At 42.5% G+C, this 22,775-nt stretch overlaps 1 protein-coding gene across 2 annotated transcripts in view; it reads left to right on the top strand.

The window, feature by feature from the left end:
* The window catches only part of zbtb7b (zinc finger and BTB domain containing 7B), a 33,695-nt gene that overhangs the window by 9,738 nt on the left and 1,182 nt on the right, over positions 1–22,775 (top strand). For both annotated transcript variants that reach the window (XM_053237068.1, XM_034307865.2), the window contains 2 exons: positions 19,495–20,465; positions 20,988–22,775. The exon at positions 20,988–22,775 is cut by the window's right edge and continues 1,182 nt beyond it. In XM_053237068.1, the coding sequence (XP_053093043.1) occupies positions 19,501–20,465; positions 20,988–21,465 (1,443 nt within the window). In that variant the 5' untranslated portion in view covers positions 19,495–19,500 and the 3' untranslated portion in view covers positions 21,466–22,775. The remainder of the gene's footprint in view (positions 1–19,494; positions 20,466–20,987) is intronic.

Below are 22,775 nucleotides of genomic sequence, written 5' to 3'. Positions count from 1 at the left end.
ACAGCAGCTTTACAGAAATCTGGATATAAAACTTTTATTTAAAGTTATTTTAAATTTATTGCTAATGAGCAAGCCAGAGGCAATGATGGCAGGGACAAACTCCCTGAGGAGACAAGAGAAAGAAACCTTGAGAGGAAACAAACTCAAAAGGCAACCCATCCTCATCTGGGTGACATTGGATAGTGCTATTATGAATCATTCCACATTCCACACAACTGTATAGTATGAAGTCAAGCAGTGTTAAGTGTGTTAGGAACTTGACTATGAGCATCATTTGAGTTTTAAGTTTCTTGTATCAAACTGAAGTTATCAACTGTGATGGAGACTTGAGTGTAAACTGTTCTTAGCAATTGCAGTCTTTAGGCTATCCAAGGAAAACATCTACAGCCATCTTCGGAGTGTCTGTGTGGTACCATCCACAGTAATCTCATGGTGATCTTTAGGCAATCCATTCAGGGCCATCCTTAGGAGCAGTGAGTGATTTTCAGGTGAGTGAGACTTCAAGCAGAAGTGGGTCCATCAGGATGGATCAGACAGGTCCAGAGAGCAGAAGTAGTATTTCAGGAGTAGCACCTGTAGCTCAACAGAGAGAGCATGAGGGAGGCAAAAGAGAGAGAGAGAGAGAGAGGGAGGGAGGTTGAAGAGAGAGAGAGAACACAGATTATTTGTTATGCTGTTGTACTGTAATGATTAAGAAGAGGTACATTATGTACAGCGTACAAGCAGGGACTCTGGCAAGACTAGCTATGACAGCATAACTAAAAGGGGGAGCCAGAAGGTAATGCAGACATGAGGGAGTCCTGGGACATAAAGCTCCAGCCACTCCACCGTCAACACACCTGAGTGAACGTGTGAGAGTGGGGGGGCGACAGGATCCAAACATCCCAGTTCACCACAACACTCTATGCCTGTGAACCCTCCAGATCTGCTCCTTTACCTAAGAAAAAACTATTCACTAAAGGCTTCACTAAACATATATGTTTTCAGCCTAGACTTAAACACTGAGACTGTGTCTGAGCCCCGAACACTAAGTGGAAGGCTGTTCCATAACTGTGGGGCTTTGTAAGAGAAAGCTCTACCCCAGCTGTAGCCCGCACTATTCGAGGTACCAACAAATAGCCTGCACCTTTTGATCAATGTAGGCATGATGGATAACAAAAGACCAAAGATTTGCTCTCATCTGGCTTTGCTGAAACATACAGCTGTGTGTCATCAGCATAACAGTGGAAGCTAATACCATTTTTACAAATAAATTTACCATTTGTCATTGAAATATTTCACGAAGTCATCGCTACTACACGCTAACGGTGTGTATGCTTCTGTGGTGGTCTTATTTCTAGTTAATTTTTCTACAGTATTAAATAAGAATCTAGGATTATTTTATCTTCTATTAAGGTGGAGAGATATGTTGATCTAGTAGTGCTAAGAGCCTTACTATAGCCCAGGAGGCTCTCCTTCCATGCAATTTGGAATACTACTTATCTGTTTTAAGGTGTGTGTTTTTGTTATACCAGGGTGCTGGTTTTTACTCTCTAATAGTTTTTCTTTTAAACGGTGATACATTATCTTTAATATAATCCTCAATAAAGTATAAGCTATAATCCATCTTAAAGTATAAACTATAATTTCTAATAAAGTATAAAATACAATCCACAACAATGTATTTATTTTAATCCACAATAAAGTACAAACTGTACTCCACAATAAACTATAATGTATTATGTACTTATATCCAAGCATTACATAACATGTAACATGTTATGTCTTGTTATGATTCTTGGCTAATTTGGACAATAGGGTGCATAAATTGTCAGGACGGCATGAAGTGGAAACCTCTTTCTGGTTACACGAAACCTCCTCTACCTCCCAGCAGCGGAAACACTGTTGAGGCAGCTCATATGCCCAGATCTAAGAAATATTCAGCCAGGCACAGGTGGACCTCTTTGTCAAAGCTGTGTCAACTCATTGTGGTTCTCCCTAACGGGGCTGAATGGGACAAGACCCAGTAGCTGACAACTGACATTGTGGCCTACTGTATGTATTTCCATCTCTTTTTCTGTTACTTCTCACACTGTGCAGAATTCAGCAGTTGAACGACAGAATTCTACTCATGGCCATGATATGGCCAGTGAGAGCTTGGTGCCCACTGTTAACCTAGCTAGTGGTTGGGCCATCATGTCAACCTCCTCCCTGGGTGCAGTTATTGTCACTGATGAATGGCGAGATGTGGCATCCCCAGCCAGATTATCTGTGCCTGTAGGTATGCCGCTCAGAGCAGTGAACCAGGACGCAGGCCAAGAAACAATCCTGATCCCTTGAGCCCCTACTACATGTGCCTTGTATGCTATCAGGCATCATAGACTCATAACAAAGTTTCTGAAAATATCTATGGATCTTCAGCCACCATGCTCCCCCAAGAACATGGCATGAGATCTTTCCCTCATGTTGGATTCCCTTAACAGCTCTGTGTACGAACCCATACAGGATGCTTACTCAAATGGGCATCATTGAAGACACCCTTTTTGCTGTCAATTATCTTAGCAAAAGCGTGAGAGAACTGCATGCCTTGGTGATAAGCTCACCCTACATGCACTGGTAAGTGGGTGCTTGCTTGTCTAAGCAGAGACTGGCTCACTGGGTGACAGAGATTGTCACAATGGCTTATGAACAGGCTGGACTTTCAGCCCCTACTTGGATGTTCCATTCCCTGACAAGGGTTTCATCCTCATAGGCACTCCTGAGAGGTGTGCTGCTGCAAGAGATCTGAACCACAAATATATGGGCCCTTCTGATGCTTGAGCACTATGATCATCTCCAAATGCCTTTCCAGTAATAGGGGAGTTGGTTCCTCGTGACCTTGTGGCAGAGATATCCATATGTTAAACCCCGTCCATGGTGGTTAGAAGGTGTGAAATAGAATGCTAGATATAGTTGCGAATGTGGTTCTATGAACATTGGATAAGCACCAGGCTTCTCTATCATTTGGAACTGCCTCTGGATCAAGTAGGCACTCGGCAAGTAGGTTCCAGGAACCGAAAGGATGGGGTGCAAGGTATTTATTGAAAATACTACATCACACTCATTTTGTGACTTTGTTGAAGATACCTGCGTGGTGTGAACATGCCCAAGAGCATATCCAGGTGTTAGACTCTGCCCCTTGTTGTTATCTGATGTTCATAGAACTATAGTTACATTCAGAGTGTTATCTCCTGACAGTTTCTGCTCCATCAGAACCATGGTCCTTAATCCTGCCATCTGAATAGAATAGGCTTTATCTTTGCTCAAACATGATAGCTACATAGTTCTGTCTGTCTCTCTGTCTTAGGTTGACCTTTATCACATATGACAATGCAAATGAAGAGCCAGTATGGTCATATGTGGACACACAAAAAAGTTTGTGTGTGTGTGTGTTTGTGTGTGTGTGTGAGAGAGAGAGAGATGACACAGAATTTCCAGTAATTGAAATTGAAACGTGCCATATGCTGTGTGTGTGAGAGAGACAGATAAAGAGAGATAGGCCTGATGTGGGTGGCTATGTTAGTGTGTAGCATCTCCTGTGTAACAGCCACTTAGCGAGCTAGTGAACACACACACACACATATACTGTCTCCTTGGTGAGTATGTGTGGAGTGTGAGTGAGCAGCAGACTGACAGTGAGACGGGTGCAGGGAGACAGATGCAGTCTGAGCACTAACTCTGAGTTTCCATTCGTCAGCCTGCTGGGAAAACGAAACACGCATTGTGCATGAGTGTGTGTGTAAGTTAGAATGTGTGTTAGTGAATGTGCTTAAGTGACACGGGGTACATGTACCCGTTAACACACACACACTGTGTTCATAAGTGTGTGTGTCTTGAGTATGTGTTAGTGTGGGTTGGTGTGTGTGTGTATGTGAGTAAGTGACACAATGGGACACGTCCCTGTCCACAGACACAGACTGAGCCTCATTTATCGATCTTTCATAAAGTTATGTGCAAATGTTTGCATAAGCCAAACCAAACTAAAATTTTCCTGCCGAATTTACAACAGTTTCGGAAAGGCTGATTCTTGATACTTATGATTTGATTCTTTGTACTTCTTTGTGTGTGTATGTTGATCACCTGTAATGTACAAAGCATGTTCCTGACACGGCTCATTTTCATTTAGTAACACCCACAAGACTCTACGCCAATAAAAATGTGTAATATTTTATATTAATAACATATAACACCAAAATAGCGCAAAGTCAGTATATAGTACATAATACAAAGTTGTGTTCCTCTGAGGAACGTGAAGCCAGCTGACCACATCTTTTCGAATTGCTGCTCATCCACTGGACCCGATCTGGCACTCCCTTTTTAGTGAGATCAGTCAGCGGGCTGGTGACATCCGAATAATTAGGCAAAAACCTATGATAATAGCCAGCCAGCCCCAGAAACTCTCACCTCCTTTTTGGTCTTGGGTCTCAGGCAGACCACAATCACTACTGTCTTATCAATTTGGGGGTGCACCTGCTTTTGGCCAAAGTGGAAGCCCAGATACTGTACTTCCACCTGTCCAATTGCACACTTTTTTGGGTTTGCTGTGAGTCCTGCTTGTCTCAACAATCTCAGGACAGCCCTCAGATGCTGAATGTGCTGCTGCCAATCATAAGTTGTAATGTCATCTAAATAGGCAGTGGAGTAGGCAGCATTCAGACGGAGGATTCTGTCCATGAGTCGCTGGAACGTTGCTGGGGCACCGAACAACCCAAAAGGATGGGTCACCAATTGATGTTACCCAAACAGAGTGGAAAAGGCCATTTTCTCATGAGATATTGGAGTGAAGGGGATCTGTCAATATCCCTTTGTCAAATCCAGTGTCGAATGAAAGCAAGCCGCACCTAACCAATCGAGCAGTTCATCAATGTGGGACATTGGGTACACATCAAATTTAGACTGCGTTGACTTTTCTAAAGTCCACATAGAACAGGACCAAACCATCTGGCTTGAGAACCAAGACCACCAGACTGGACTAGTCACTGTGGGACTTCTTGATTATCCCCATATTGAGCATGGCTGTGAGCTTCTCCCGAACCACCTGTTTTTTGTGCTTAGGCAAACGGTAGTGGTGGCTGCGTACCACCACCTGTGGGGGCATCTCAGTGTGGGGTTATATGAGATTAGTGTGACCGGGCAGAGGCAAGAACACATCGGAAAATTCCGCCTGCAACTTGGCAACCTCCATGATTTGGGATGGTGAGAGGTGGTCTCCACAAGGGACTAGGGTGGATTGAGCCACCATTTTTAGATTTACCTCTGGTCCCAGTACTGCCTGCTGAGATGTGGTGGAGAGGCACTGCTTCTGGGTATCGTGCTTCTTTTCTTTTGAAGGGATCTTGATTAAGGGTAATGTGTGCAATGGCACTTTTGGGGTGGCCAGCGAATTCACCAGCTGACATTCATGACCTGCCTCACACCACCTGTGAACATCGCTGTGAATGCCCAGCCAATAGAAATGGGTCATGAGTTCTTTCAGTGTTTTATCCTGCCCTAATTGCCCCTCCATCAGATTATGCTGAGCCACTTGGAATAACATTTCCCAACAGCTCTCTGGGACCAATAATTGGGTCGTTTCCTCTTTGGATTGAGTGTCTTGAGCCACTCAGTATAACCTATGTTTAATAACTGCAAAATAAGGGCAGGAGAGCCCAACATTGGGCTGAACCCGTTGACCATCAATTACTTTCACTTGGTTGAAGGCGTGTCTGAGAATTGTCTGCTCCAAAGGGAAATCCCCGGGGGGGAATTCCCCCAAAGGGCAGGAGAGTGGGGCCCTCCCCACCCTCCGTGTCTTCCTGATTCTGAGCTGACATTGACGGCCCAAGCAGCGCCTCGCTAGCCAACGCTGCGCCCCTCCCACACCATGCTACACTGCTGCAGGACCCATCCAAAAACATTAGCCTCAACAACGTCTGAAAAGCCGATTAATTCATTCAAATAAGTGGATGGGTTAGGTGGGGACTAACCATCGCCTCTATTGCATTTTTTTCTCCCTGGAATTGGACTGTGACGGGCACCAGCGGATACTCATGCACAGCCCTGTGTACGCACCTCATCTTCACCAACTGTGCATTTCCCAATGCTTCACCTTGAACCAGGCATTGGTGAATTGAGGTTTGGTTACAGCCTGAATCCACCAATGTGTGGTATGTAACCCTTTGAATACTCACCGGTACACGGTGTGTCCCAGCTCGATAGGGGGCGGCCTGCAGTACATCGGGGATCGGGGCCCTGAAAAATGCCTCCACCTCCATCACATGGCATTGATACTGGAAATGTCCGGGCTCCCTGCAATGTCAGCACACCGGCCCAGGCCTTACTCGAACACCTGTGGCCCCAGAGTCCCCAAGCTGATTGGGGAAAGAGACAGACTCACGGAGAGAGGAGGGGTAGGGAAACTCCATGGTTTTGGGGGAATCGGCCCCTGTTTCCTTGGTACAGGGACAGGGGAGGGAGAAAAAGAGGAAGAGCGAGAGTGAGGAAGAGAGAAGAGGGGGCTCATCTGCCCCCGGGTATGCCGCCAAGTGGTCCTCCGCCAGCTGGACCGCCTTGTCTAGTGATGCCAGATGGTGGCACTGGACTCATTCCACTGTCCCCTGTGGTAGTTGGCCAACAAGCTGCTCCAGCACCATTAGGTTGACTATGAGGTTGACTCGGCACCTCACTCCTCTGCCAGCAGTCACCTTTGATTGGTATCCCAGAGCTGTTGAGAGATTGCAATTGGCAGCCAAGCTCGTTGCTCATCAGCGACCAGAAACGCTGACAGTGTTGTCTGGGGGTGCAGCCTACCTGTTGCAAAATGGTCTATTTTAGGTCCAGGTACCCCAACAGGTTCGTGATCGGAAGCTGGGCTTCCCCCAACAGTAGTGGCAGCAGGCGGACTGCCCACTGTGACTCTGGCCAGCCCCACACTTCCGCTTCACGTTCGAAGAGCTCGACAAACGCCTCCGGATCGTCCTGCAGTCCCATCTTTGAGAGTGTGATGTGGGGCATGGCCACGGCGCCCTCCGGGCTGCTGCCGGAGTACCCGCAGGTTGGCCCAGGGTCCGTCGCACCTGCCGGTCCTCTGCCTGAGCTTGAAGCGGGGCCCAGAAGTGCTGCACCTGCTTTGTGCACAGCTTGAGGAAGGCCTGATGTTGTGTCTCGTGGATGCCGGTGAGGGTCTTGATCTCAGCAAATGGTGAGGACATTATGACGGCAAATCTTCCTCAAAGTCCCAGGTTTCAGCACCAGTGTGACAATTTCCTGGGATAGGTCTGGAATGAGAAGATGGGAGGCAGGCTTGGGACAACTCAGTATTTTCCTATTTTCTTTATTTTTGCTTTTCAACAGTTTTATCGCTCTCTCTCTCTCACACACACACACACACACACACACACACTCACACACACCGCTCTGTGCTACTTAGCTCTTTCTTTCGTGGCTCTCGTCTCTCCCCTCTTTATCCTTGCCACTGCTCACTGAAACACAGGGCACTTGTTAGCCAAATTCTGCACAGGTGTGTGATCCTTACCACTCACCTTCTCCGGCTCTGCCCTCCATTCACAAACCAGCGCTCGACCATGCCCCCGCTTCCACATGTGTATGTGCGTGTTGATGTGTAGTTTCATATTATTGTAGGACTAAAATATAAAATGTTATTATCTTAGTCCGCTGCTGTCCAATGAACAAGGACAGAAATGGGTAAAGCCGAAGGTTAAATGCATGTTTTAAGTTTATGACTTAAACCTCTGACTCCAGTACATTTAATCAATGATCTGACTCCAATTTATAATAACTGTTAATTATCTGACTCCAATTTACTAGGTTAACTTAATGTAACTGATTCCAAAGAAAATCTTTTAGGTAGTGCTAGAAGTGTAATATCTCAGTTTTCAAATTACATTTAATCTAAAACAGCTTCATACTAAACTTTCATGATATAGTGATGTTCCTACTTTAGAGGCTACTATTATTCTGTTAGCTCAGAGGTTTCTATCAACGTGCAAGCCTAGGCCTTTCCTATTTACTTGTCAGAGTTTTTTTATTTAAACTTACAAGTATTAGCCTTTTATATTAGCTTGTCAGAGGTCACATTCAAATGTGTCTAACATCCTAAACCTAGAAAACTATTTCTAGTAACCACACAAATCATACAAATCATGCACTCTTAAAGCACCATACTTTCCTGCAGAAGAACTACTGAGGGTTTAGAGACAAAGTAATGAAAAGGGGTTATTATCCAAAATACAAATACACAATAAACAGAAAGTAAAAATGTAGAGAACTTACAAAGTCAATGGACAGAATCATGTGGATGGTAATGCATCACAGCCATTGTATAATGCATACCTTTTTATACCCGTGAGCCTATTTGAAATGTCGCATGACCAGAGTACCAAATGGGAGAGACACTATAGGGCCTTTCGCACCGCGGGAACCTTTTCATAGTACTTGAACTGATTGTGAAACTACCCACTTTTTGGCGTTTTCGCACCTCCAGAACTGGGTGCTATTTTAGTACTGGGCTGCCTTATTCGAGAACCAAATTAGCTCCTACTCAGGAGCAGGGTCTAACCAGCACAACTGGTACTATCCGTGACATAGATGGAGATGGATGGAGATAGATGGACGGACGCTGAAGTGCAACACAGCTCCGTTCACAGCATCCTCCATCTATCGCCGTTCTCCATACTTGCGAAATAAGTTGACACTACAGTAGTTTACACAGCGTTTTAAATCATGGTGGGTGAGGGCGTTTTCATACACATTTGGCCAATCAACATCTGCTTACATCACGGATAGTACCAGTTGTGCTGGTTAGGCCCTGCTCCAGAGTAGGAGCTAATTTGGTTATAATGTATTGGGTGGACGCCCAGCCGAGTAGTTCACTCTAAGGTGTTAAATGTTAATTAGGTTCTTGAGAATCAGTTTGTAGAACAATGGCAAAGGACTCTGATGTAGACCAGGTGGTTCCAGTATGTGTATGTGTGTGTGTGTGTGTTTGAGAACAGCAATCACACCTTATGATACTTATGATGTCACCACATTGCTCACATCGATACCAAACATGCCCTTAAATTTAATTAGATGTAATTTAGATGACCAGATTTATTACACGTGGTCTCTCTGACCCACATCCCTGATCATTTTAATTGACCAGTTCAGCATCATCTTACAGCCACAAATTAATAAATATTCTGCATTATGGTCGTTATGTGGTGATGATTTTTAGCTCTGACTTTTTGACCTTTCCCATTTATTGGTTCTTCACATTCTGTTTTAAATCTCAGTTTCAGATTCACACACACACATATACACACACATATATACAAGTGTATATCAGTGTGTGCATATCAGTATGTGTATATCGGTATGTGTATATCAGTGTGTGTATATCGGTATGTGTACATCGGTGAGTGTATATCAGTGTGTGTATATCGGTATGTGTATATCAGTGTGTGTACATCGGTGCGTGTACATCGGTGCGTGTACATCGGTGCGTGTATATCGGTGAGTGTACATCGGTGCCTGTACATCGGTGAGTGTATATCGGTGCGTGTACATCGGTGAGTGTATATCGGTGAGTGTATATCAGTGTGTGTATCGGTGAGAGTGTGTATCGGTGAGTGTATATCGGTGCGTGTGTATCGGTATGTGTATATCAGTGCGTGTACATCGGTGCGTGTATATCGGTGTGTGTACATCGGTGAGTGTATATCGGTGCGTGTACATCGGTGAGTGCATATCGGTGCGTGTACATCGGTGAGTGTATATCGGTGCGTGTGTATCGGGGAGTGTGTATATCGGTGCGTGTGTATCGGTGAGCGTATATCAGTGTGTGTATCGGTGAGCGTATATCAGTGTGTGTGTGTATATCTGTTTGTGAGTGTGTATCGGTGTGTGTATATCAGTGAGTGTGTATCGGTGAGTGTATATCGGTGTGTGTATCGGTGTGTGTGTATCGGTGTGTGTGTATCGGTGTGTGTATCGGTGAGTGTGTATCGGTGTGTGTATCGGTGTGTGTATCGGTGAGTGTGTATAGGTGAGTGTATATCGGTGTGTGTATCGGTGAGTGTGTATCGGTGAGTGTATATCAGTGTGTGTATATCGGTGAGTGTGTATCGGTGAGTGTGTATCGGTGAGTGTATATCAGTGAGTGTGTATCGGTGAGTGTGTATCGGTGAGTGTGTATCGGTGAGTGTATATCAGTGAGTGTGTATCGGTGTGTGTATCGGTGAGTGTGTATCGGTGTGTGTATCGGTGAGTGTATATCAGTGAGTGTGTATCGGTGAGTGTATATCAGTGTGTGTATCGGTGTGTGTATATCAGTGAGTGTGTATCGGTGAGTGTGTATCGGTGTGTATATCGGTGTGTGTATCGGTGAGTGTGTATCGGTGTGTGTATCGGTGAGTGTATATCAGTGCGTGTATAACAGTGTGTGTATATCTGTGAAAGTGTATCTGTGCGAGTATATAAATGTGGAAGTACTGGAATAATGAAATCTGATATAGTAACTATATAAAATAACATTCATATACCTTACATATGTTCCGTTTTTTTAAATAGGTGTTTATTCTGAAGACAGCCAACGTCTCCAAAAGATAATAAATACTCTACCGTACTTGCTTTCACCTGATATTTCCTGTTTCTCTGGAAACTTTGTGTAATTACATTGTTTACGTTTATGCAGTGACACATACCACAGTTACTCCCTGGATTCTTCTACACACACACACACACACACACACACACACAAGTTTGCAGGTTATTGTTTTGGCCTTTTAATTGAAAACAAAGAAAAAATGGAAAAGTTTATTTGAATTTCTTTTATTCTAAATACTGTTTTATTTAAAAAAATCAATATGACAAATTTAAACTGTGTGTGTGTGAGATGATGATGATGTGTTCAGAAAGCAGTGGGAGGGCGATATCCGCTCTGACACACACTCTACTGTCGCCTGCACTGACGTTTCGGATGTGTGTATGCGTAACAGGAGTGTGTGTTGAGTTTAGCGGTTCGGTGTTTGAATCAGTGAGGTGTGTTTTTAAAAACACACACACACAAAACACTGAGTCAGGAGTGTGTGTGTGTTAGCCCTGTTTTTCTTGAAATTTATTTTTAAAAGTTAATTCAGATTCATTAGCTATGAAGCTAATATTGTGATATAGTAAGGAAAGTTTACAGCCACCAGTTTAGCATCATGCATGTGTACAACATCACACACTCACATTGGTGTGTCTGCAACAGAGCATATTACATTTATAAAATTAGAGTTTTTCCACTTTACTCAAATAAATTTGCTTTTAGCAAGTTTGGAAAACATTAAAATTATACTAGAATTATATTCAGACAGGTATCACAGCATTTAAACCCAACTAATAAACACTGAACATGTTTAAGTGATACGTTTTTAAGTGATGTGGTAGAGTTTCAAGTGTTTAAGTTTCTAAAACAATGCAATATAGAAACTTTCTCAGCTAACACACTTCTTCACATTTACAGTTCAGTGCTAAAAGTTGCATCCATGTTAATTCAATGTTGTTTTCTGATTGAAACTTAAATATTAAAACAACTCAGTCATTTACCAGTTATTTTTATAAACATGCTCAAATGTTTACACCCCTGCTGACATGCTGTAGTTTATTTATTTGAAGTTGTGCCCAAGTTCAATCAGCTGAGTTCTGAGTTAGTGTGAATCAGAAAAACAGCTCTCACACACCCTAAATCTGGAAATATCACCATTACGCAGAACCAGAGAAGGAGATAAAAATATATCAGTGTTTACCAGCATTCAGAAAAACAAAGTCACGAGAGAAGAGTGGGAGAAAAAAGTGAGGGAAAAAAACCCTATCAGAGATTCACAAAATTCCAAACCAGACATCAGGAGACCTGAAAAGTCCATAGAGAACTATATAGAGGAATAGAATTGCACTTTTATATCACCTTCAGAAATGTCAATTTAATTATTTCAATATTAACATTTTAAGAGTAAAACTGAGGCTGATTTGTTTATCATAATTCTTTAATCTTTTGTGCAGAAACAGTGGATTAAAGCTTCTTCAAAAATGCTTTTTCATTAATATTTAGAATTGATGCCTTTTTCTGTTTCTTTTACAGATTGAGTCAATATAATCAAAATGTATTACTTTTAATTTTATAACTGTAATATAATTGACTACGTTATGAAATATACCACCCTAAAAACAAATGAAACATTTATGATCCATGTTCCTTATATTATTTTAATGATAAAATAAATTATATATTATAATCGATACATTATATGTAAATTTCTAATATAAACATTATAAATTAATACCAAATTGTTTAGCCTATTTTATAAATTATTAATTGATATAAAATGTTGTTACTTGTAGGTGAAGTACCAAGCACCTGTATACTGTCAGCGACTGCTGATGTTTATTTCACTACAGAACAGAATTCATTAATGAAGTTTTCCTCTGCAGGCTTTTTTGACCAACAAGCAGTGATTTAACATTTATAAAATACTCTGAATTAATAAATTAATTCTATTAATAATTCCTAAATGTCATCACACAACCTGAGATGAATTTACCTTGAAGTCTGAATCTGAAATATCTTGTATCTTGTAGTGGTTATTATTAAAGTTACGAGGCGCTTATTATCGATTTGTTGATGGTATTTAATCTTTGAGATGACATGCGTGTGTGTGAGACAAAAACTGAGCAGGAAGACCAATGACTAAGAGAAATTGAGAACACACACTAGGCTTCTGGACTGTATGTGTGTGTGTGTGTGTGTGTGTGTGTGTGTGTGTGTGTGTGAAAGAGTGGGTGGGGGGGTGCTTCTTGTCAGTGTTGACTTGTCTTTACTGTACACATTGTTCAGGAGAATTTTGTTCATTTTTGGATGCTACAGTTTGTAGGTGTGTTCTTGGTTGTGTGTGTGTGTGTGTGTGTGTGTGTGTAAAATCAGCAACTAATTCTTGTGAATCCTACCATCTTCCGAAAGATAAAGTGTCATAAGTAAAAATATTCCGAGCTGCAGAGGCGGACAAAGACGTCCGTATTTTTCTGAAGTCTGAAACAGAAACTGTGAATTTGTGGTTTGTGATTTTTATTTAACAACGGGAACTTCATTCACTAATATTCTTTTAATATTTTTAAGATCCTGTTTTGAATATTAAATTTATATACATTGGTGAGCAAAACACAGTAAAAACATTTCAAAATGTAATTATGTGAAAGTATTGTTCGCTCCAGCACAGACTCAGCTACATTTCCATTCCTGCACCGTTAACATGAGTTCATTTCCTCAATCAGCAATGACTAAAAGCACCATCTTCACTGGGACTGTCTCAGAGCTGCACTTTGTTCAGTTTTTGTTGAGTGAATGCAGGGTGATGTTTATCTCTGACACAGCATGGGTGCTGTTTGGCAACATGACGATAGTATCCATATTAATATAATTAATAATATTTATATTAATATATCAGTAAGTTATGTTCTATTTCTAATACATATGTAGTTTAAAATAACATTTCCAAAATGCCGCTGATTAAATGTTATGTAACATAATTTAAAATTTTGTACCAAATATTTATTTTTCTTATTTATTCAGATTTATTAGAATTATATATAATAATTATATAATTATAATAATAATTGTAATTCATTGTTTTTTGGTGCCAGCTAGCTCAGTTGGTAGAGCACGGGCCTCTTGATCTCAGGATCGTGGGTTTGAGCCCCAGCTGCCTGGGTGCACAGGCTAGTGTACTCTCAGTGCCAGTCCCAAGCCTGGATAAATGGGGAGGGCTCCGTCAGGAAGGGCATCCGGCATGAAACCTGTAAAACCCTAACAGGAGCAGCCGAAAGAACAACAATATAATTCATTGTTTTTTTCCTTTACAGTTTAATGTAATTTATCTTTCTAGACATTAAATAACTAAGTTTTTTATCTTTTTTTAATAAATGCAACAGTGCTATTTTGTTGCTAGTTTGTTAGAAAATGATATTGTGAATCTTCCAATGATATTTTTGTCATATTGCCCTCCAGCCCTAATCACTGCTATCATCCCCACTTTGTAGCAAAATATTTTGTCTATATTGTAAAATTGGTGTCTCTGGGTTCCCATAGCTCCACTGTCTAATAATGTTGACTTAATATTTGAATGTATTTATTTATTTGGCAGACATGTTTCTCCAAAGTGAATTACAGTTGAGCAGATGAAGGAGACAGTGCAGACATTCAGGACCCGGCATTCAATTTGATTTCACTTTTATTTGTGTAGCACTTTAACAATGGACGTTGTTCAAAAGCAGCTTTACAGAAATACGGCTATAGATGTAGATCCCTAATGAGCGAGCCAGAGGTGACGGTGGTGAGGAAAAACTCCCCGAGACGACAGGGAAGAAACCTTGAGAGGAACCAGACTAAACATGGAACTCATCCTCATCTGGGTGACACCCGATAATCACACTATAAATCATTATAGTGTACAGGTGTAGAAGAGTAAAGACAAACGGTACTGAGTGTGTAATGTTCAGTAAGAGCATCAGAGTCTTTTGAGATTACAGAAGAGTCATCAGCTTTAAATGTACGGTGTGGGGGGCGGTGTGTGTGTGTGTGTGTATGTGTGTGTGTGTGGGGGTGGGGGGTGGGGGGGTGGGGGGGGTAGTATTTTCAGAACATCAACTTTCAGAACATGGACAGTAACGAGTGTGTGTATGATTGGAGTGGTGCGGTGACTGATCCACTCTGTACAGGTGCCCTAGCTCTCTAGTGCACTTCACTCCCTCATCATTTGTTCGGATTGTGCTTACTTCACTTTGATCTTTCAGTTTATTAAAAGTCAAAAGAGTGCATTTCAGAGATAGATAGCGCTGTTTCCTCCCCTGTATGTGTGTGTGTGTGTGAGAGAGAGAGAGAGAGAGAGAGAGAGTGAACGGAGGGCAAGGGATTTTTGTTTTTCGGAAACTTTGTAGAAACAAGTCGATACGTTTGGAGCGAGGGAGGGGGGAGGGGTCGCGCTTTCTCCATCGAATACCACTCTCAGTTGACAGGAAGGAGAAACAGACAGCGAGAGAAAGACACAAAGACAGATAGACGGAGAGAGACGGAGAGAGAGAGTCCGCAAGATCCCCAAAAACTTTGAACAGAAGTGTTTGAACTTGGCAGAGCAGGGGCGAGAGACTATAACTGACTAGAGAGAGAGAGAGAGAGAGAGAGAGAGAGAGAGAGAGAGAGAGAGAGAGGAAGCTGAAGAGGAGATGATGGCGATGACACACACTCCAGCGAGCCTCGAGTTCACGGCACCCCGCTTCTCCATGACAGGCAGAATGGTACGACCCATCCTCCCTGTGTGTGAAATGGTTCTGCTCACTGGCGTGTGTGTCTGTGTGTGTGCGTGTGTGTGTGTGTGTGTGTGTGTGTGAACGAGTGTGGTAAAGCTAGTAGCAGAATAGACGGCATTGTCTGTGTGTGTGTGTGTGTGTGTTGGAGCAGGTTATTCAGGTGTGTGTTGTTGTGTAGAGATACTGTAGGATGGAGAGGGGCCGCTGGTTGCTAAGGGGAAGTAGCATAGTGGCAGTGGAAAGTTCCGGGCTCAGGTGTATGGGTGTGTGGGTGGGTGGGGGGAAGGGGGGTTAATATCAAAACAAGGTGCATGAACACTCATGCACTCCTGAGACAGCGAGACAGACAGAAAGACAGACAGAGATAGAAAGACACATGTACATCACTCACAGTGCATTATGGGTAATACACACTCCCTCAGACCTAAAAAATACATACACAACACGATCTCAGCTGAGATGCAAACTATTGCCTCTCTCTCTCTCTCTCTCTCTCTCTCTCTCTCTCGCGCGCACAATTTAATTCCGTTCAATTCAGTGAGCTTTATTGGCATGACTGTATGTATTTACAATATTGTGAATGCATCATAGAAAACAGAAAAGAATTGTTACAGACACATGTAGTTAAGTCAGGAAGTGTCAGAGAGAACAGAAATTAATAATGGTAATAGTATCAAATGTAATGAAATAAAAAAAAAACAGAAAAATGATAAACAGGGTTGTGTGTTGGTGCGTTATTCACTGTCCCTCAGTGTGCGCTGAGTGTGTACTTATAGCGGCCCGTCTCAATGGTCAGTGTGTGTGTGTGTGTGTGTGTGTGTGTGTGTGAGAGAGTCTGTGAGTCTGTATTTTTAGCGGCCCATTTTGATGGTCAGTGTGTGTGAGTCTGAACTTATAGCAGCCAGTCTTAATGGCCAGTGTGTGTGTGTGTGTGTGTGTGTGTGTGTGTGTGTGTGTGTGTGTGTGTGTGTGTGTGTGAGAGAGAGTCTGTACATATAGCGGCCCACCTCGATGGCCAGTGTGTGTGTGAGTCTGTACTTACAGAGGCCTGTCTCGATGGTCTGTGTGTGTGTGTGTGTGTGTGTGCGAGTGTGAGTGTGTACATATAGCGGCCCGTCTTGATGGTTAGTGTGTGTGTGTGTGTGTGTGTGTGTGTGTGTGTGTGCGCGTGCAAGTGTGAGTGTGTACTTATACCGGCCCGTCTTGATGGTCAGTGTGTGTGTGTGTGTGTGTGTGTGTGTGTGTGTGTGTGTGTGTGTGTGTGTGCGAGTGTGAGTCTGTACTTACAGTGGCCGGTCTCGATGTGTGCATGTACGTGTGTGTGTGTGTGTGTTAGTGTGTACTTATACTGGCCTGCCTTGATGGTCGGTGTGTGTACTGATTGTGTCTCCAAGACCTTACTACCATACAGATAATTGGTTCTATTACTGATTCATATCATTTTTAGACAGATTTCATTTGAACTTTGGATGTGGATTTGTTCTTTAATTATGTTAAAAAAAAAAAAAAAAAAAAAAAAAAAAAGGCCACATCTTTTTTTTGTCAGCTATTATTCATGTCTGTTTTAAAATTTTTGGTGAAACGAATTTTCAATGTTAACTACAGTTCTTTACAGTTTTATATTTTGTGTGTACCTACAGTGAAAAGTAATTCCATGACATCTTGATCTTTTTTTGAAAAATAATGGTTTTCTGTCAGATACTGTCAAGTAATGATTTACTGCCCAGGTCTGACTTTACTGCTGCAGCAGGTCTAGGTGCTTTTGTAGACCCTGAGCGCTGGGGGGCAGCAGGACCGGGTCCTGCATACAGCAGGAATTTGACCTCTGAGTTGTTTGGTATGAATTCACTCTGACTTTTACTCAAGACATTGTGCTTAGCAAGGAAGTCTTGAATTATTTATGCTACAGAAAACCAGATTACCATTCACACATATGCCTCGGTAACTATTAGTGTCGAATTTGTCTATCTTATAAACAGGTGTTATAAGACCTTGAGTCCAGATGTTAGGGAAATAACCTACACTAAGTATTGTGGAAAAGTTTAATAATAGCTAATTGGAATGTTTACTTGTGTATTTGTACTTGTGTACATTTCATTTAGGATGCTGTCAGGCCCACTTGCTTTTTTTGGATTTAAGCGTGCCTAATTTGTTTGAAAGTTTCAGCTTAGTAATGGGGGAGTCCAGGGGATTCTGGGAACCTTTTATAACCAATTGTAATGTGATCAGTTTTTCAGTTATAATATTATGTTCAGGTTTTTTGTTAATGGGTTAATGGAGTGAAGTAATTTAAATGGCTGATCCATTTTTACGGACTCCTCATATAGTGTCAGTTATGTTTGTGTGTATTGTGTTTTTTTTTTTAATTTTTTTTTTTTTTATTCTGAGTGTATGTTTATAAAGTCTTAATGTATCACAATAATTAAGGCATGAATGTATTGTTTGGATCTCTGTGTTTTTTGATCGTATAATTTTTTTCATCATCATTTTAGTGTCTCTTTCTCTCTGTCTCCCTTTCAGCCACGCTCTCTCTCTCTCTCTCTCTCACTTTCTCTCTGTCAGTTCAATTCAATGTGTGCTTTATTGGCATGACAAAATATTTTGTATTGCCAAAGCAACATACAACAACAGAGCCGGGTTAGAGAAGTAGGAACTGAACAAAACATGAAGTGAAAAGTAGTAATAAAAGTAGTAATAAAAAATACCACTCTTCCTTAGCTCTGGTTGTCCCTCAGGCTGTGATGAGATGCTACAAATCTTGCAGCGATGTTTGCAGTAATGGCTCTGTCACCAAGAAGAAAGGGTATTTTTTGAATTGGGGTGCATGTATTGAATTACATGACTTACATGTAAGGAATATATTATTATATAAATTTGATATTATATATATGTATATATATGTAAAATCTGGTGACCTCGTATTTGGGGCATTCTGTGAGGAAATGCACCTCTGTCTCCATCACTCTCCTGTCCTCACGGGGCAATAAGTAATGTTTGTCCAATAAGTAATGTACTTTTTCTTTTCTGGGTTTGTAATATGGTTGAGCTGAATGGTTGTGAGTATGTGGTCCTGAGTCTCAGCGACCTCCATAGATGAGAGGTTAGTCAGTCTCAGGTCCAGCTGACAGAGGGAACTCCTCCCTACACTCAGCTCCCGGTATTTTATTATCTCTCTCTCTCTCTCTCTGTCTCTGTCTGTCTCACTCTCACCCTGTTTCTTTCACAAGCATGTCAGTGAAACTGTTTTAAATAATTTACATAATTTGTATAGTTTGCACTGTATATAGTGTGTTACATCTGTACTGCATCACACTTTTTTTGATAAGAGTTAGAGTGTTGTGTTAAAGTCATTAAAGGAATAATTTAGCAAAAATATTTTGTCCACAGTGTCACACACAACATGTTTTGTGTTTAAAGTCTCTCTCACCCAAAACTGATTAACTTCAGTGTGGAACTTCCTGCTAGGAGGCAGAGCTTAGAGAGTGAAATATTACCGAAATACTGTACATCACGGAAAAAAACCTGTACTGAGAATAATCAATGCTGTGAAAAGATGAGGCCTCTCATATGTAAAACTGTCACTATTGAAAATTGTCTGTGCTAAAACGTTGATTGTGTCTCAGTGTTCATGTGCATGTGGAGCAGCAGCGTTTCTAATCACACTATTAGTTGGCAAGATTAACTGGCTTTGAGTAGTGAGGTGTTGCATTACTAAGTTTTAACCCAAGACCAAGTAGTACCGATTAACACTATTGGCTTTTATTTGTACTTAGCAGGTGACATTAGTCATTGATGTAGTCTTACTGTAGTTAAGCTACTTGTATTGTATAGCCTGTAGTGTAGCTTTAGCTAACTGCATTAAGTGAAAACTTTTCACAAATCAAATAATGTTCCTTCTTTAAATTCACTATGGTCACCACTCAGATTGTTATAATCCTGTTTTAACTGTTGGGCTAATGCCAACTCCAACCCACCTTTCAAGGAATTAAACATAATATAATGAACAACACTGTGATGTTATAAATGTGTGTTAACACTAGTTAACACTAACCATAAACCCAAATCAACATCTCATGCACTTTATTAGTGGCACTTTATTATCTGCTGTTGTATTGTGTGTTCTGAATAGTGTGTGCACTGTGTCCCGTGTGCCCACAGGTGGCGATGTCTCCTGGAGAGGATGGTCTGATCGGAATCCCATTCCCTGAGCACAGCAATGAGCTGTTGTCCCGCCTCAATGCTCAGCGCCGCTCCGGCCTGCTCTGCGACCTCACACTGACCTCCCGTGGTGCTCGCTACCCCACACACCGCGCTGTCATGGCCGCCGTCAGCCTGTATTTCCGACGGCTGTTCGGGGCGGAGGAAGTGGGTGAGGCTGGTGAGGTGAGTGAGGGCTGCAGCGTGTGCCAGCTGGACTGCGTGTCCCCAGACGCTTTGGACGCTCTGCTAGAGTTTGCCTATACAGCTACGTTAACCATTCGCTCGTCTGGCATGCGCGAGGTCCTCGAGGGAGCGCAGCTGCTCGGCATCCAGTGTGTGGCTGATGCCTGCCGCCACATCTTGGGCGAGGTGGGGGAAAGTGGTGAGCTGGGCGGGGAGGGTGGCGAACCAGGCGGGGGGGGTGAGTTGGCTGTGGCCAACAAGGAAAAGGCAAGTCAGGTTGAGAACGAGCAAAAGACACCATCACGCAGGAAACAAGACCGTCGCAACGTAGAAAAGGCATCACCTGTACGTCTGGCATGGAACGCACAATCCCAGGAGGACAAGCCCAAATGTGAAGCTCCACCCACCCCTGAGCACAAACTCCGCCCACCACAGAATGGAGCTTCACAAAGTGCTCAGCAGGTGGCGCTCATGAACGGAGGAGTGCACTGGGATGCACAGCCAGCTAAAGAGGAGGAGTCAAAACCCGAGGAGCTCACACCTCCTCTGAACCACGCCCCCTCTCAGGCTGAAACAGTGGGAGGAGCAGTAGAGGGTGTAGCCAGGAAGAGAAAGTCTCAGGCTCCTCAGCAGTGTCCTGTCTGCCAGAAGATCATCCATGGGGCGGGAAAGCTTCCACGTCACATGAGGACACACACGGGCGAGAAACCGTTCCAGTGTATGACGTGCGGCGTGCGCTTCACGCGGTGCGACCTTTCACCTTTCTCTTTATGTTAACTTACATCAGCATTTATTTTAACTGTTATGTTTAGATCAGATTTTTTTTAGACAGAAAATGGCAGTGTCTGTTCTGTAGCTAACCACATGCTATATAATAGATTAATTAGCCATTAGCATATTAGCTAGTGCTACATATGTCACGGTGAAACATAAAGTAAAAGTGCCTTCTCTGTAATTAGAAATAATCACGTGTGTTTTACCTAAAAGAACACTAAAAAGTAGTGAATTTGCGATGGAGCATTAAAGAGGACGATGTTCTAGTAAAACACAAAACATGACTTCATCCTGAATGCTAGAACTTCATCTATTTTGGATCTGTCCATTGACAGAGAGTGCTGTCCCAGATGCTAACCAGTAATTAGCTGATTAGCGAATGGTAAGGGTGTAGCCCTAGCCTTTGGGCTGTGCTAATGAATTTGGGACATGGCTGTTAGAGCAGGTGGTGTGTATCTGACCCTGCACCTGTGTGTGTCGTGTTTCCTCCACAGGAATGATAAGCTCAAGATCCACATGCGCAAGCACACGGGCGAGCGGCCGTACTCCTGCCCCAGCTGCCCCGCCCGCTTCCTGCACTCCTATGATCTGAAAAACCACCTGTCCCTGCACAGTGGGGTGCGGCCCTTCGAGTGCCCGCTCTGCCACAAAGCCTTCGCCCGTGAGGACCACCTGCAGCGCCACCGCAAGGGCCTTGCCTGCCTTGAGCTTCGCCCACGTCTGGAGCTCCGCCCACGCCGCCCTCGCCACGCTGCCTCTCCGCACTCTCCGCTGTCGCCAGCGTCGTTATCTCCAACATCCTCATCATCCACTGCTCCGCACTTCCTGTTCCGGCAGGAAGTGGAGAACCCGGGCGCTCAGTCACATGGGCCATTGATCTCTGCAGGCATGGGGTATTCCAGAATCGTCCAGTGGAGGGTGATGGAAGAGAGGGCAGGCACAGGATGGAGGGAGGATAATGAGGAGTCTTAGTGCGTGCATGTTTGTGTGTATGTGTGTGAGACTATGCCGCTAATTAAAGACCAACTTAATGTAAAAATAACCAAAAATATTAACAAAAGGAATCTGACTCGGAGAAACGGGTTCTTTTCTTTTTCCTTTCGTGTTGTTTTTATAAAATGTGCTTAATTTTGTTTCCGTGTGTGTAACGCTGGAACGTCGGGGCTTTGATCTTCTCATGCGCTTTGTGTTCAACTTTAATCTTTAATCACAAAAATGAATAATAAATGATAGATTTATGTTGTTAATATATTCAGGGTGATGAAATGTAAAATTAAATAATACTGTGAGTTTAGAGCGTAAAGTTTGTGTGTGTGTGTGTGTGTGTGATTTATGGCGTTTAAACAGTGCGTTCTAATTTAAATCTAAAGTATCTTGCTAAGATTCTGTTTAAACGCCATGGAAAGTGGTTTATTAGTGAAACGCTGACACCTGCTGGTGGAGGACAGAACTGCACTTGTTCACTTCAGCCCTAGTTCACTCCACTACTGTTTATAACAAACCCTCGTCTCGTCCACTTCTCCTCCAAAGTGTATAACCTTAGTGTAGAGTCACCTGAGTGTGCATATAAGAGAATACACATACATTGTATTTTATATAAATCAAATTTATTGTTTATATTGTTATTTATTAGTTTCCTTAGCAACCCTCTAGCTACATCCAACTGGGCTTATACTGAAACCTGCTAGAAACACCATAGCAACCCAAACGATTAGCATAGCAATAACCTAGCAGCACCCTAGCAACCAACTGAGTTAGCATAGCAGCATAGCATAATCTTTAAACATATTTAAACATTTTAACCTTTACATATTATAAACTTTTAGACGTTTTAACTTTACACGCTTACCTGTAACACATTTTAACATTCTGAAATCAATCAAGTCAATTAACAGCTTTTCTTATCAGCTAGCATGCTAATTACCTGGTGATACGTAAGCAAGATGGAAGTGAGAGAGGGGAAGTGTTAAAAGCAGGATTGGAACAGGGCCCAATTCCTGAGGTGCACAATGAGTTTAGTGCTTAAAAAGGTAAATCTCGGTACCGTGTCGTTATTATTATTATTATTATTATTATTCACAGGAAGTTCATGTCACTTCCTCTGTAGATTAGTATAAATTGTAGAGCTCTCTGTGGGTTTATTTATTAGTTAAATATTTAATATTTGTTTAATGTTTGTCTTTAAAACACACACACACACACACACACACACACACTGCTGTCTGTCTCTGTGGTCAGTGATGCCACAGTGATGAGGGAAGGGTTTTACTCCAGCAGGGGTG

This window comes from Pangasianodon hypophthalmus, chromosome 1 (genome assembly GCF_027358585.1).
Source record: "Pangasianodon hypophthalmus isolate fPanHyp1 chromosome 1, fPanHyp1.pri, whole genome shotgun sequence".
NCBI classification, from domain to species: Eukaryota; Metazoa; Chordata; class Actinopteri; order Siluriformes; family Pangasiidae; genus Pangasianodon; species Pangasianodon hypophthalmus.
The sequence above is the reverse complement of the archived record's forward strand: the minus strand, read 5'-3'. Positions and strand labels throughout refer to the sequence as shown.